Here is an 11,922-nt window from a genome sequence, read left to right on the forward strand (position 1 = left end):
ACATGCTTGGCAGCATTCATCGGAGGTGTGTCAGGTCCCTGCAACAGCAACGTCATCTTGCGAGAGAGCGAAGCCCAGAGAGAAAAGAGGAGGGGGACAGAGGTGGCATCGGCTAGTGGGCTCAGGCGAAGGCGGCATCCCCCAACGTGAAGCGGCGGTGGCGCCACGAAAGCACGAAGAAGAAGCCTCCCCCCTTTTGCCCCTGTGTCTCCTCTCCCCTCTTAAGACCTAAACAGTGTAATGATAAAATTACCCCTCCTCTCCATACTAATTCTTCCTCTACCCTTAAAATATATCCACGTCACTATAGATACCTTACCTTGCGTCAGTAGGTAGATTTCTCCTATCTTTATATATAGTTAGTCTTTGATTCACCTACAATATGTGACCATTTAAAAATAAGTATTCTTACATCTCTGGCTTCTGTCGATAAAAGATATGGTGTTGATTTCTTCTATTTTCTGTGTAGTTAATCTTTAATTCACCTTTATGATAATATGTGGACATTAAAAAAAAGTATTCTTGTGTCTTCAGTTTCTGTTGACAAAAGATACAGTGTTAATTTTCTAAATAGTCTAATCTATCTCTAACGTAATTGAATATAGGATTTCACACGCTTCACACCCATAGCTTCTTAGGATTCAGATGTCTAAAGAAATTAGAAATCCTAACCACTTCATCCGGGTCAAACTAACCCCTCATCTTATGCATAGCATTCGTCGGCATCCTCGTAATTGATACGATAAGATCTCGGATCTATAATAGCTGCTTGATCAACATAAAATCCGCGTGCACTTGATTTTAATCTTTTATAATTATCGATTTGAAATTTATTCATTGATTATCTTAGTTAGGTATTGAACAAATTATATAATTTTAAAACTATTACATATATAATAATATACTAAAAAATTTCTTATTTATTGATAAAAATTATTGGAACTTGATAAAACTATTCGAACTTAAATAATTAATTTGATATTATTATAATAATTTTATTTTAAAATTAATATGATATGTAACATTTTTATTTAAAAGTGCTATGTGGTAAAAAAATTATAAATAATTTTAATTAAATTGTTTTATATTGTATTTTTTAAAAATAAAATTACTATGGATTAAAATTAATATAATAATATTTAAATAAAGATATATTTAGAAGAAAAATGAGATAATATACTATTTTAATATTTTTTGGCGAAAAATATAATAATGCCTCTTTTTGAATTATTTTTCCTCCAAAATTAAAATTTAATTAATTTTACCTCCTCTATAATTTTCGTTTCGGGTCGGTGCCACTTGCAACAGCCTGTGTTTGCTAGCATCTGTCGCTCTCCGAGAGCTGAGATCGTCGTCGTCGAGATCTGAGCGATCTGGAGAAGGGAGGTTTGGGAGGAATAGCACTCGCATAACGTGGATCGAAGATGAGCGTCATCGACATCCTCACGCGCGTCGACGCTATCTGCAAGAAGTACGAAAAGTACGACGTCGAGAGGCTCAACGGGGACAACGTCGCCGGTGATGACGCCTTTGCTCGCCTCTACGCCTCAGTCGACTTAGACGTAGAGTCCGCCCTCCAGGTCTGCTTTCCCTTCCTTTCTCTCTTTGATCGGGGTTCGATTGTTTGATTGATTCTCTGTCGTCGATCGGAGCGTAGAAAGCGGAGACGGCGTCCCAGGAGAAAAATCGGGCAGCGGTAGTGGCTCTGAATGCGGAGATTCGGCGGACCAAGGCTCGTTTGTTGGAGGAGGTCCCGAAGCTGCAGAGGTTGGCCCTCAAGAAGGTTTGGTCCTTTTGTTGTTAATGTTAGTATGTTGTGATAATCAAATTGAAGAATAGAAGAAAAATACTTTTTCCTTTTTTCTTTTTTCTTTTTTCTTTTTTCTTTTTTCTTTTTTCTTTTTCACATTCGCTCGAGAAGGGAACAAACAGTTTTGCTATCTTTTTCCCCGATTGATTGTATTTTGCTTCTTTCTGAAATGATAATGTTACTGTCACATTTCAATTCGTGGCATTGCGATAATCAAATTGAAGTAAAACACCTTTCTTTCCCATTCCTTCGAGAAGAGAAGGAATTTGTTTTGCTATTGATTAAATTTTACTTCTTTGGAAGACATTGTTATTAGTAGAACATCGCATTTTGTGAAATATTTTTGTACCAGGTAAAAGGCCTCTCCAAAGAAGAACTTTCCACACGTAATGATTTGGTACTTGCACTGCCAGACAGAATTCAGTCTATTCCAGATGGCAGTACAAATGGAGCAAAAGCAACTGGTAGCTGGACAGCATCAGCTTCTCGCACAGAAATTAGATTTGATTCTACATCAGGTTATTGACTCTTTACTCATTTTGGTTGCACTGCTATTAGTTGTTTGTTGGCAATTCTTGTAGTTATCTTTGGGGCCTTATTCCTAGTTTGGTAAAGATCTTGGTTATTTCTAGTTTTCTCCCTAGGCGGATGCAGCATAGAAATCCAAACAACAGAAGGTAGTCTAGTTTAGGTTTTTTGGTTAAAAGTTCAAACCAGTATGCCATGGTCTATATACCACATTATTTTCAGTCATATTTTTTCTTATTGAATGTTTTTTTTCTTGTATGATTCCTATTCACATAGCAAGATTTCCTCTAAAAGAATTTGATTTATTCCAGATGGAAGATTTGAGAGTGAGTATTTTCAGCAGACTGAAGAATCAAACCAATTTAGGCAAGAGTATGAGATGCGCAAAATGAAACAGGTACTTTCTAGTTCTTGTTTTTTCCCATAAGTTTCACCAATATCAGATATTGTCCCTTGTGTATAAGTTGCGCAAGAGTATGAAATGCACAAAATGCAGGTGGAGTTCATGGATAGGGACTATTGTTTCTTTCTATTTAAGTTGCCAATTATTCCATTCTATTCTGTTTGGCTTGCAATTATCTTGTTCATGGCTTGAGTGTTTGTAACTCCAAGCAATTCTTATATGGACAAAGAATATCAATGTTAACATCATAATGGTCGTATGTGGAATATTTTTGCAGGATCAAGGCTTAGACATTATATCTGAAGGTCTGGATACACTGCAAAATATGGCTCATGATATGAATGAGGTTGGATATTGTTTTGCACTGGGAACTGTGGAAATGTAAATATGATAGAATAAAAGGTAATTTTCTTGCATCACGCAGGAACTTGACAGGCAAGTCCCTTTAATGGATGAAATTGACAGTAAGGTTGGATACGCTATTTCCTATATATTTTGTTCTATTATAAGAAGTGAAGAATAGAATTATATGAATTTACAATTAAAATGTGCACAACAGGTGGACAAGGCTACTTCAGACCTGAAAAACACTAATGTTAGACTCAAGGAAACTGTTAATCAGGTATATTTTTAACTTTATATAAGATGTAGCATTGTTGATCTTGGAGGAACATGTCACCATTCAGCTCTAATAAGCTATCTCGATATCTTTCTCAGCTACGATCCAGTCGCAACTTTTGCATTGACATCATTTTGTTATGCATTATTCTTGGTATTGCAGCTTACCTGTACAAGTAAGTTTCACTCCCTGAATTAACTTTCACAATAACAAAATTTTCACATTGAAATTTCTTGATTGAAGAATGTATTTTTTTTTATGCTTAATTGTATAATTTGTCTTGGGAGTAGAAAGTAGGGAACCACAAAGTGTCGCAAATCACCTGCACTTGAAACTACTAAACAATCCTAGAAGTTAGTCGCACGATTATCTGTTGCTTATTGATTTCTTTTTAAACTTTTCCAGTGTGTTGAAGAAGTGAAAGTGGCGCACCATCCATTTTCCAGTTTATACTGATGCAATATATCGTAAGTGCGCACGCTGTCTCTGCTTTATTCAGTTTTTCTCGGTCTCATTGTACATGCAATATGGATAGAAACCTTGGTCGTTTATGTTCATATAAGATATCCTAGTCTGTACAGGCACTGCTTTATTGTGTGTCTTGTGATCTTATTGTACATGTGATATGAACAATGTGGTATGTGCTATGTTACTACACGGCCTGGAATCTTGTGTTCTACTGCATTTGTCAAAACAGAATTACCGATGTAAGTGTTTCTGAGTGAAAGGGGTGTTTGCTAGCATCATGCAAAGAACGATCTTACCAAAGTTTTCGCCATATTTCTTATTGATCATGTATAAGATAGTCATTTGTCCTGATGACAATTGGTATACCTATAAAATAAAAGTAAAGATATGCCATCACGTATTCAAGGATCATTGTAAAAGAGCCATACTGGTTGGACCTATCCACATCTATATGACGTTTTAGTTAGTAAGCTGTCAAGGTTTCCGAGGTTTCGGGTATTGTATCAGGAAGCTGTGCTTTTTTGTTTTTCTTTCAGTTTGGAGGTTCGGGCAACCCGTATCCCCAGGGATTCTTAATCGCCCAGTTCCATTGATCGCGGCACATCTCTTCGATGCCATACTTTGCCCTGCAAAAACCATAGTCTTATTAGAAGTAAAGAAAAAGGGAATTCATCGATGAGACAAAAAGAAGAGACTCTAATCTTGTGCATACTTCCACTTGAGTTCCTCCTCTGCTTTGGCAGTGCCAGCATAAAGTGTTTCAGCATCGCCAGGCCGTCTCGCGGTCAGGATCAGAGGGATTTTCTGAAATAATATTGTGTCAGAGACTAACAAGAAAGGCCAAATGAACAACTAATACAATGTGCATTGTATTCGCAAGAAGTTTGTGAATTTCTCTCTCATCAAAATTCGCAGTATTGAATTTCGCTCTGTCAGCGATCGCAATGCAAACGAGTTGTCAAAAAAACTGATGGACGTGTGAGATATTGTAGGACCTTGCCAGATGCCTTCTCGAAAGCCGTCACCATTTCGAACACTGATGTCCCCTTTCCAGTTCCTAAATTATAAGCTCCACAACCTGCAATTAGAACAACTTTGTCAGACTCAACAGAGCCAGATCTTTCCTGTATCAGATCTTCACAAGGAATGTCCCAATCTAAAATCGAACAACTACACTAATAAAATTTTTGAACACATCCAATACATCAATGTGTGACGAGTAGTTCAGCACACTTGCTAACCAATTCTATCGTTAAGAACTGTTCCAGCCACGAGGTCATTATAAAATGACTAAGAAACTACATGTAAGAAAAATGCTTCACTCAGACATTATAATGACTTTGTAACAGATTGTATTTATCAGAAGAATTCCTATTTCAGTAGTTATTCAAATCGATTCTTGAACTAGAATAACCATGCTTTACCAATTGACAATGTTAATCTGATAGCTCGAATCTGAATGTGAAAGTAAAAGTCAGTGCCAATTTGCAAACTATTCTTTCTAATATTCCTGGAACCTTTTTCTTTTCTCAATGAATAACAAAAAGATAGCTCAAGTTCATGGATTGCATGTTGCATACATAAAGTTAAACAACAGCCTAGCTATCCATGAAGGTAAATCGATAATCAGTGATTAAGGATTCGATGAAACCAAATTGGCCAACAAATACGAGAAATCAAGCTATGGATTCCAATTGCAGAGCATTCTCACCGGTGGTAGGATCGTCAAAGAACTTTTTTAAGGCAGCAATATGGCCATCTGCTAGATCAACCACATGAATGTAATCCCTCACCTACAGTCGTGAAGGTAAACTTTTAGCCCTTTATACGCCACGACAAGCAAGCTGTGTAATTAAGGTGCTTAGCCTCTGATATGAGAGGCAAAGGAATAAGTTGTAAAAAATAATAGAAAGTAAAATGTTAAACAATTGCGAAAAAATTGAAACAGCATGCTGGACAAACACATAGAAGCGTTGAAGAACTAAAAGATCTAAGCGTCGCTATCAGTTGACGATCATTACTCAAAGATCTAAATTGCTAGCAGAATTTAATAAATCCTATCGTAACCTGCACTATAAGTCACTAATCTGTTTTCATACTTTAATCTCATAGTGAAAGCACTTTCCCAAGAAAGCTTATAACCTAGTATATAAATGCCAAACACAATTAACATAACAGTTTAGTGCTAACTCGGCAGTGGTTTTACTTTTATCAGGGGAGATTATGCTTAACTCAGACGCCCCTCACAATCCATCTCCAGGTTATGTAAAGGGAGGTAAATCACGATGTCAGCTTATAGTCAATCGCCAAGTTGGCTAGGGGTTGAGAGGGATTTTTTTATCCGAGGACATGTGTCCGTCGGGAATTGATCTCTTGTCCTATTGTAGCAAGTCTGTCGCCCTCTAGCCAACTATGCATCCCGTGGGGACAAATGGTTTTACTTCTATCAAGCTGATGACAAGAGGATCAAATGATAAATGTAGTTGCAAATACTTAAACAATATTAACCATATAGCAAGACTAATATATTATTTGAGATACAATACCCCTGTTCCATCTTTGGTTGAATAGTCGGTTCCAAATACTGTTAGTGAAGGTCTCCTACCAACAGCAACTTGCTGGATAAATGGCATGAGATTATTGGGAATTCCACGAGGATCTTCACCAATATGTCCACTCGGGTGAGCTCCAACAGGATTGAAGTATCTTAGAAGCATTATCTTCCAATCATTGTCTGCATGATGGACATCACGACATATTTCTTCAATCATAAGCTGCAAGTTTATATAAAGACTATCAAATTAAACTGAATGAATGTAGTGAAACTGAGAAATCAGGACCAAGAAGAAAGAAGAAACCTTAGTTCGACCATAGGGGCTCATTGCATGCAAAGGGGATTCTTCAGTACATGGCAAATGCTTTGGCCATCCATATACAGTAGCTGATGATGAAAATACCAGCTGAAAAGTTTCAAAACGCAATCACCCAAATGTGTTAAATGATGAAACAAATATACAAGATCACAAAACCACGAGGCAAGAGAAGATTTCATCAAGTGAGAAGATGAATACATCTTTTTCCAAAAAGAAAAGAGCCTAGTCTGTTGTATTTCTATGTGATAATGTAGCACAAGGTCTATGTACACCATGTCTTCAAGATCAATGGTCGTTGTGACTGAACGATTCTGCAGCAATAAATAATCAGTAACCTAACTAATTCTGGGCTTTTCAAAAAAAGACATCTTTGGGTTAATATAGTTTTCCCACATTTCACATTCCACAAGCAATTACTGAAAAACACATTCTAAAATGCAAATAATTTTGTTGGAGAATGAGAATTACTGTGGATCATATGCAAATATTAATTTAGAATATAATAAATCAATTTCAACTTTGTATATTGTTGTTAGTATTGTGTTGCTTTGTCCACAGTTTACAAAAGTTATACAACTAAAAGACACTTGAAGTTCTAAAAGGTATGTACTCTAGTTACTCACTGGATAAAGCATATAATTATGTGAATGCATATATGAGTGAATATTTAGTTTATATATAATAAATACTCTGTATTAATCATAATCACAATAATGCATAGGTTGTGTATAACATGTATAAATGTACATTTACTCAATATTAAATCAACAACCTAAGCAATCCATGCAACGAAGTTGCATTCACTTACTGTATTAAACTAATCAACCTAATCAATTTAGAATTCATACAAAAAAATTTATGAACCTAAGCGAATCACATAACATGAATAATCACAAATAGCAATGTATGTTTTTAAGTATCAACCTATGCATACAATTTTATAAAATGGTTTGATTACTTTAGTAATGATTTGGGCTTGACTTGGACCTCAACCATCCAATGATTTGGTTTATGTTGTATAATCCTAAGCAGCCCTCATAGTAGGTTGAGGCCTTTTGTGTCACCTAACTGCCTGATGAGCCAAAATGCGTACTCATTGCAATCCCTTGCATAAATTAATGTGGTTGCATGATGCACGAGTATCCTTAAAATGGTCTTTTCTTCAGCTATATGGAGTAAAATAAGAAAAGAGAAGAAAGACAATGTAACAACTGGAATGTCCATATCAAAAACAAGGCTATAATCGCAAATGTCGACAAGAAATAAAAGAGAAATTTGATTGGTTTGTGAAGATCTCTAGAAGATACAAATTTGCCTCAGATATATAATAAACATATCATCCTTTAAATCTGCAGTCTCTTATTAAAATCACATAGCAAAATTTAGTTACTTTGAGATACCAATGTGAAGTATTTGACCTATCAGTTATATATCTGAAACTGGAAAGGAATCCCATAATTGGACAGATAAATATGAACATACAGCCACCATCACCAAGGAGACAAGATTCAACATTACAGAACACTGAAACTTTTTCATGTCTCAATTATATGAATTTCTTAGTCTTCTAAGCAAAATCTAGTAAAGAAATCTCATTGAAAAGCTACCTTCTTGCAGCCATGTGCAGCCATTACTTCCAAAAGAGTAATTGTGCCAATGATATTATTTTTGTAATAAAGCAAAGGTTTCTGAACACTTTCTCCCACAGCCTTTAGACCAGCAAAATGTATGACAGCGTCAAACCTGCAGATAGACACTAGAGCATCATTTTATGAAGTTGGTGTCCCTAATAGGAAATTCAAAAATCAGTAAGATATCTACTGGCATGTTAGATTCCATGATTATGACTCAAGGCATGGAAGAATACAGAGGTATAAAATGTTAGATCAGACTATAAATATTCACAAGACATGCAAAAACATTTAATGGCCATATTGGTAACTGGCTTACATGTGGTAGGGGTCTCCACTAGAGCAACTCATTATCACCCTTTATATTCGTACTGCTTACAAATTTTACTCCACTGCATCTTGGCTCATGGGCATTTGGCAGGGTGGACAAGTGGAATTGTCCAAAACTGTTATAAGTCCATTTTCCAGAATCTTACACCTAATCCTTTTTCAAAAGCAAATCTGACTTCCGTTCAGAATCTCCATATCCTTATTCTAGCATTTTCTGTATCCAGTGGATTAAGGATCAAGATGTAGACATCTTCCACCTCATGCATTGGTCCTTCAACTAATATTAGGGAATCACTTGCCAGCATCTCTTACTGCCCCTACAAACCCTTATCTATAAATTATTTGGGCTTTCAGTTTGGATTGCATTGCTCAACCAAGAAATATTTGGATTAATTGCTCTCTGGGGTCTCCAGACGATTACATTCTTATCAATGATGAAGCTCACCCTAGTATTAACAGTGTTCTTACCATGTTTTTCTACCCACTCCAGATATACCTCATTCCAAGCTGGGCAACCTACCAAATTGTTAGAAATCAACGGACTTTCCTTTGGTTCGCCTGTGATCAGAACTATAGTAGATCAATATATCTTGCTTCATGATGCATTGTTTCTATTCCCACTAAGTATGGAGGACTAGGCATTCTGGATATCAGGAAATCAATTGGCCATTCTTGGAGACTTGAGTTATTATCTTGAGAAACGGTGTTCATATTGCTAATATAATTTGTGAGCATTATTGGGAGGAGAATGAGGTTGAATCCAGCCATCATCTATCTTTTAACTGCTAAATGGACAAAGTAGGATGGCAAGTTTCTGGGGCACGTTTTCTGCATCCATGGAGAGGAATTGCCATCTATTTATGGCTGGATACAGTGGCTAGACAGTGTTCATCCTTATGTATTCGAGGTCATGGATACCTTTATTCATGCCTGGTTATTTTTTATCAGGACATAGAGGTGTGCCAGCATCTTTGATGGGCAGGTTACAAAATCACATGGTCTATTTGATAAGTGGTTAGATTTATCGGATACCTGCAAGCTCATATGAAATGGGAGGCATATGCTAGATTACATCCAACCTCTGCAAAAACTGAGGCAGCTAGTAATCTAGACAGCCAGTTGAACTCCAGAACTATCTGCAGTACTGGCTGTGAGTTGATCAGCTGAAGTCTGGTGTCTTGTGGTGAAAAATGCATCGATTTTTTGTGACTTTGCTGATCTTAGTTCGCACATGTTATGCATCAGATTTCTGAATCTGTTTACAGATATGCACTCTATTTACAAGGTTACTAATACTATCTGTGAGTTTCGTTCTGATCATTCAAAATCTTTTTTCAACAAAAGAAAGACTTTCGAAATTTTATTTACTTGACAGCAAGTCAAACTGATGACAATCACAAAAAGCACATTCCCATTTTTACCCAGAAATTTAAGTATTTAAACAGTAAGATTAATTATACCAAGTCCACCACAAAAATTCTAATATCTTCTAGAGTGTGCAACATAAATCAGAGGAAGATAATAAAATTAAGAGCAAGAATTCAGAAACTCAAAAGAGGAGAAAAAAGATCACAAAATTCAAAGAAAAACAGAAACTAGTAAACAAGGAGAGAAAAAAACAAACAACAAAAAAAAACTGAGAATCTAGTAAACCAAAAAAAAAAAAAAATCAGAAAACACAGATAAAAAACTGAAGTACCAGAGAAGGGGGGCAGCCCGTGAAGACTGAAGATTGAAGAGTGAAAAACAACTCTAAGGAACTAATCTGAAATTTGAAGAGAGGGATCTTTGAAGTTATTAGTGAAGAGATGCTCGCCTTTGTAAGAGCCTGTATGCCCTTTTAGCAACATTGCTCTTTAAAAATTGGCATATTATTATGTCACTCCGAGAACAAGTAAACAAACAGCTTTATGAAGGTAAAACAGATGGAAAATGAACATGCATATTCATCAGAAGGGAAAAGAACTTACTTTGATGTGTGAAAAACTTTTTCCAATGCTTCTTTATCTTGAATATCAATCTGCATATCATCATATTTTATCAATCAACAATATGCAAACAGATCAAAACAATTTGCAGTCACTCTGAAACTTGATCAAGAAACCGCAAAAATAGGAATTTAAATAAACATTAGTTGACTACAGCAAACATTCAGGAACAAGTAGAATGAATCAACAATTAAATCGGAGATAGTACTAGTTTTTCCATGGATAATTCCATCAATGATTATAAGCTCAATTGACGTTTGGATTCACTATTTGTTTTTCCCAAATAGTCTAGTTCTACTTAATCTAGTCAGGAAATTCAACATCGCATTAACCAATTTGATTTGTTTATCAAAAAAGAGACATGAGCAACTTAAAAATGATGCTCCACTGCCTAATTTGCGAAGGGGCCAATAACCCTAGCTATACAATTTCTTAGTTGTGAATCTGCAATGCAAAAAATCCAAAATTTTAGACGAGAAACCCTTTCATATTAGAAAAGGCTAAAAGTAAATGCGAATCCCCTCACCAAAGTTCAATTTTCCGAAGACTTTTAGTAGCAAAAAAAGCGAAAACCCAATCCCCACCTCCAAAACTCACCTAAAAATCGAGTCTTTTCACCACATAATTGTCACTGCCTATCTCAAAGCTCTAATCACGTAGAAAAAAAAATAACAAAAAAGGAAAAAAATCGAATATCCAATCCACGAACAATAAAGCAAGAGTCAATCACGCTTACGCGGTGAAACGCAAGGTTCTTGCCGAAACCTCCGGCAAGTTCCGCGACTCGCTGGACGGCAACCTCGGAGGAGTTGTCGAGGTTATCCACGACGACGACGTAGAACCCTTCGCGGAGGAGTTGCAGCACGGTGTGGCTCCCGATGTAGCCGGCGCCTCCGGTGACCAACACGCGCCTCGCCATGGCCGAGCAAGGTCTCAAAGGGGAGGAAGAAACGTTGTGGAAGAGAGGCTCGATGTAGGGAGGAGAGCGGAATCGACACGCTGGGTTTTATCGAAGAATTTGGCCGCCAACACGAGTAATTTATTATTCAGGGAAAAAAAACAAAATAACCTGCAAGACGGAGGTGGGCCCTTACTCCCAGTCAATGAAAAACAGGGTAAACACACGAGTAGACATGGACGGTCACGCGAAGCAATAGTTCTCAGGAAATGTGCCCGTTAATTAGGTTGACTCGTAATGCTTCTGTTAAGAGATTCAATGTTCCTGGTGAAACTTAAGATGGGACCCAATCTCATTACACCGTTTTTCTATTG

The 11,922-nt window shown here is 36.6% G+C and overlaps 2 protein-coding genes across 2 annotated transcripts; one reads left to right on the plus strand and one right to left on the minus strand.

The window, feature by feature from the left end:
• The first annotated feature begins 1,273 nt into the window (after window positions 1-1,273).
• Window positions 1,274-4,039, plus strand: LOC121981232 (syntaxin-71-like). The gene is made up of 9 exons (XM_042533655.1): window positions 1,274-1,580; window positions 1,658-1,783; window positions 2,163-2,328; window positions 2,650-2,735; window positions 3,019-3,087; window positions 3,166-3,210; window positions 3,301-3,363; window positions 3,459-3,535; window positions 3,766-4,039. The coding sequence occupies exons 1-9, from the start codon at window positions 1,425-1,427 to the stop codon at window positions 3,779-3,781; spliced, it is 804 nt and encodes a 267-aa protein (XP_042389589.1). The 5' UTR covers window positions 1,274-1,424; the 3' UTR covers window positions 3,782-4,039.
• A 319-nt stretch (window positions 4,040-4,358) lies between these two features.
• LOC121981231 (UDP-glucose 4-epimerase GEPI48-like) lies at window positions 4,359-11,652 on the minus strand. The gene is made up of 9 exons (XM_042533654.1): window positions 11,387-11,652; window positions 10,633-10,682; window positions 8,309-8,444; window positions 6,687-6,788; window positions 6,375-6,602; window positions 5,540-5,621; window positions 4,824-4,906; window positions 4,541-4,632; window positions 4,359-4,454 (listed from the first exon to the last, which is right to left on the minus strand). Exons 1-9 carry the CDS (start codon window positions 11,567-11,569, stop codon window positions 4,361-4,363), a joined length of 1,050 nt encoding a protein of 349 aa, XP_042389588.1. The 5' UTR covers window positions 11,570-11,652; the 3' UTR covers window positions 4,359-4,360.
• Between the last annotated feature and the right edge of the window lie 270 nt (window positions 11,653-11,922).

Source organism: Zingiber officinale, chromosome 5A, assembly GCF_018446385.1.
Source record: "Zingiber officinale cultivar Zhangliang chromosome 5A, Zo_v1.1, whole genome shotgun sequence".
Classification (NCBI taxonomy): domain Eukaryota; kingdom Viridiplantae; phylum Streptophyta; class Magnoliopsida; order Zingiberales; family Zingiberaceae; genus Zingiber; species Zingiber officinale.

What these genes read in the sequence shown, in the direction of transcription:
- LOC121981232 (XM_042533655.1), top strand. Translation starts at nt 1,425, where the DNA reads ATGAGCGTCATCGACATCCTCACGCGCGTCGACGCTATCTGCAAGAAG. An exon ending in AGAGGTTGGCCCTCAAGAAG is followed by an intron (nt 1,784 to 2,162) that starts GTTTGGTCCTTT and finishes TTTTTGTACCAG; the next exon opens with GTAAAAGGCCTCTCCAAAGA. An exon ending in AGATGCGCAAAATGAAACAG is followed by an intron (nt 2,736 to 3,018) that starts GTACTTTCTAGT and finishes ATATTTTTGCAG; the next exon opens with GATCAAGGCTTAGACATTAT.
- LOC121981231 (XM_042533654.1), bottom strand. Translation starts at nt 11,569, where the DNA reads ATGGCGAGGCGCGTGTTGGTCACCGGAGGCGCCGGCTACATCGGGAGC. An exon ending in AAAGTTTTTCACACATCAAA is followed by an intron (nt 8,445 to 10,632) that starts GTAAGTTCTTTT and finishes GTCTATCTGCAG; the next exon opens with GTTTGACGCTGTCATACATT. An exon ending in CAACCAAAGATGGAACAGGG is followed by an intron (nt 5,622 to 6,374) that starts GTATTGTATCTC and finishes TCACGACTGTAG; the next exon opens with GTGAGGGATTACATTCATGT.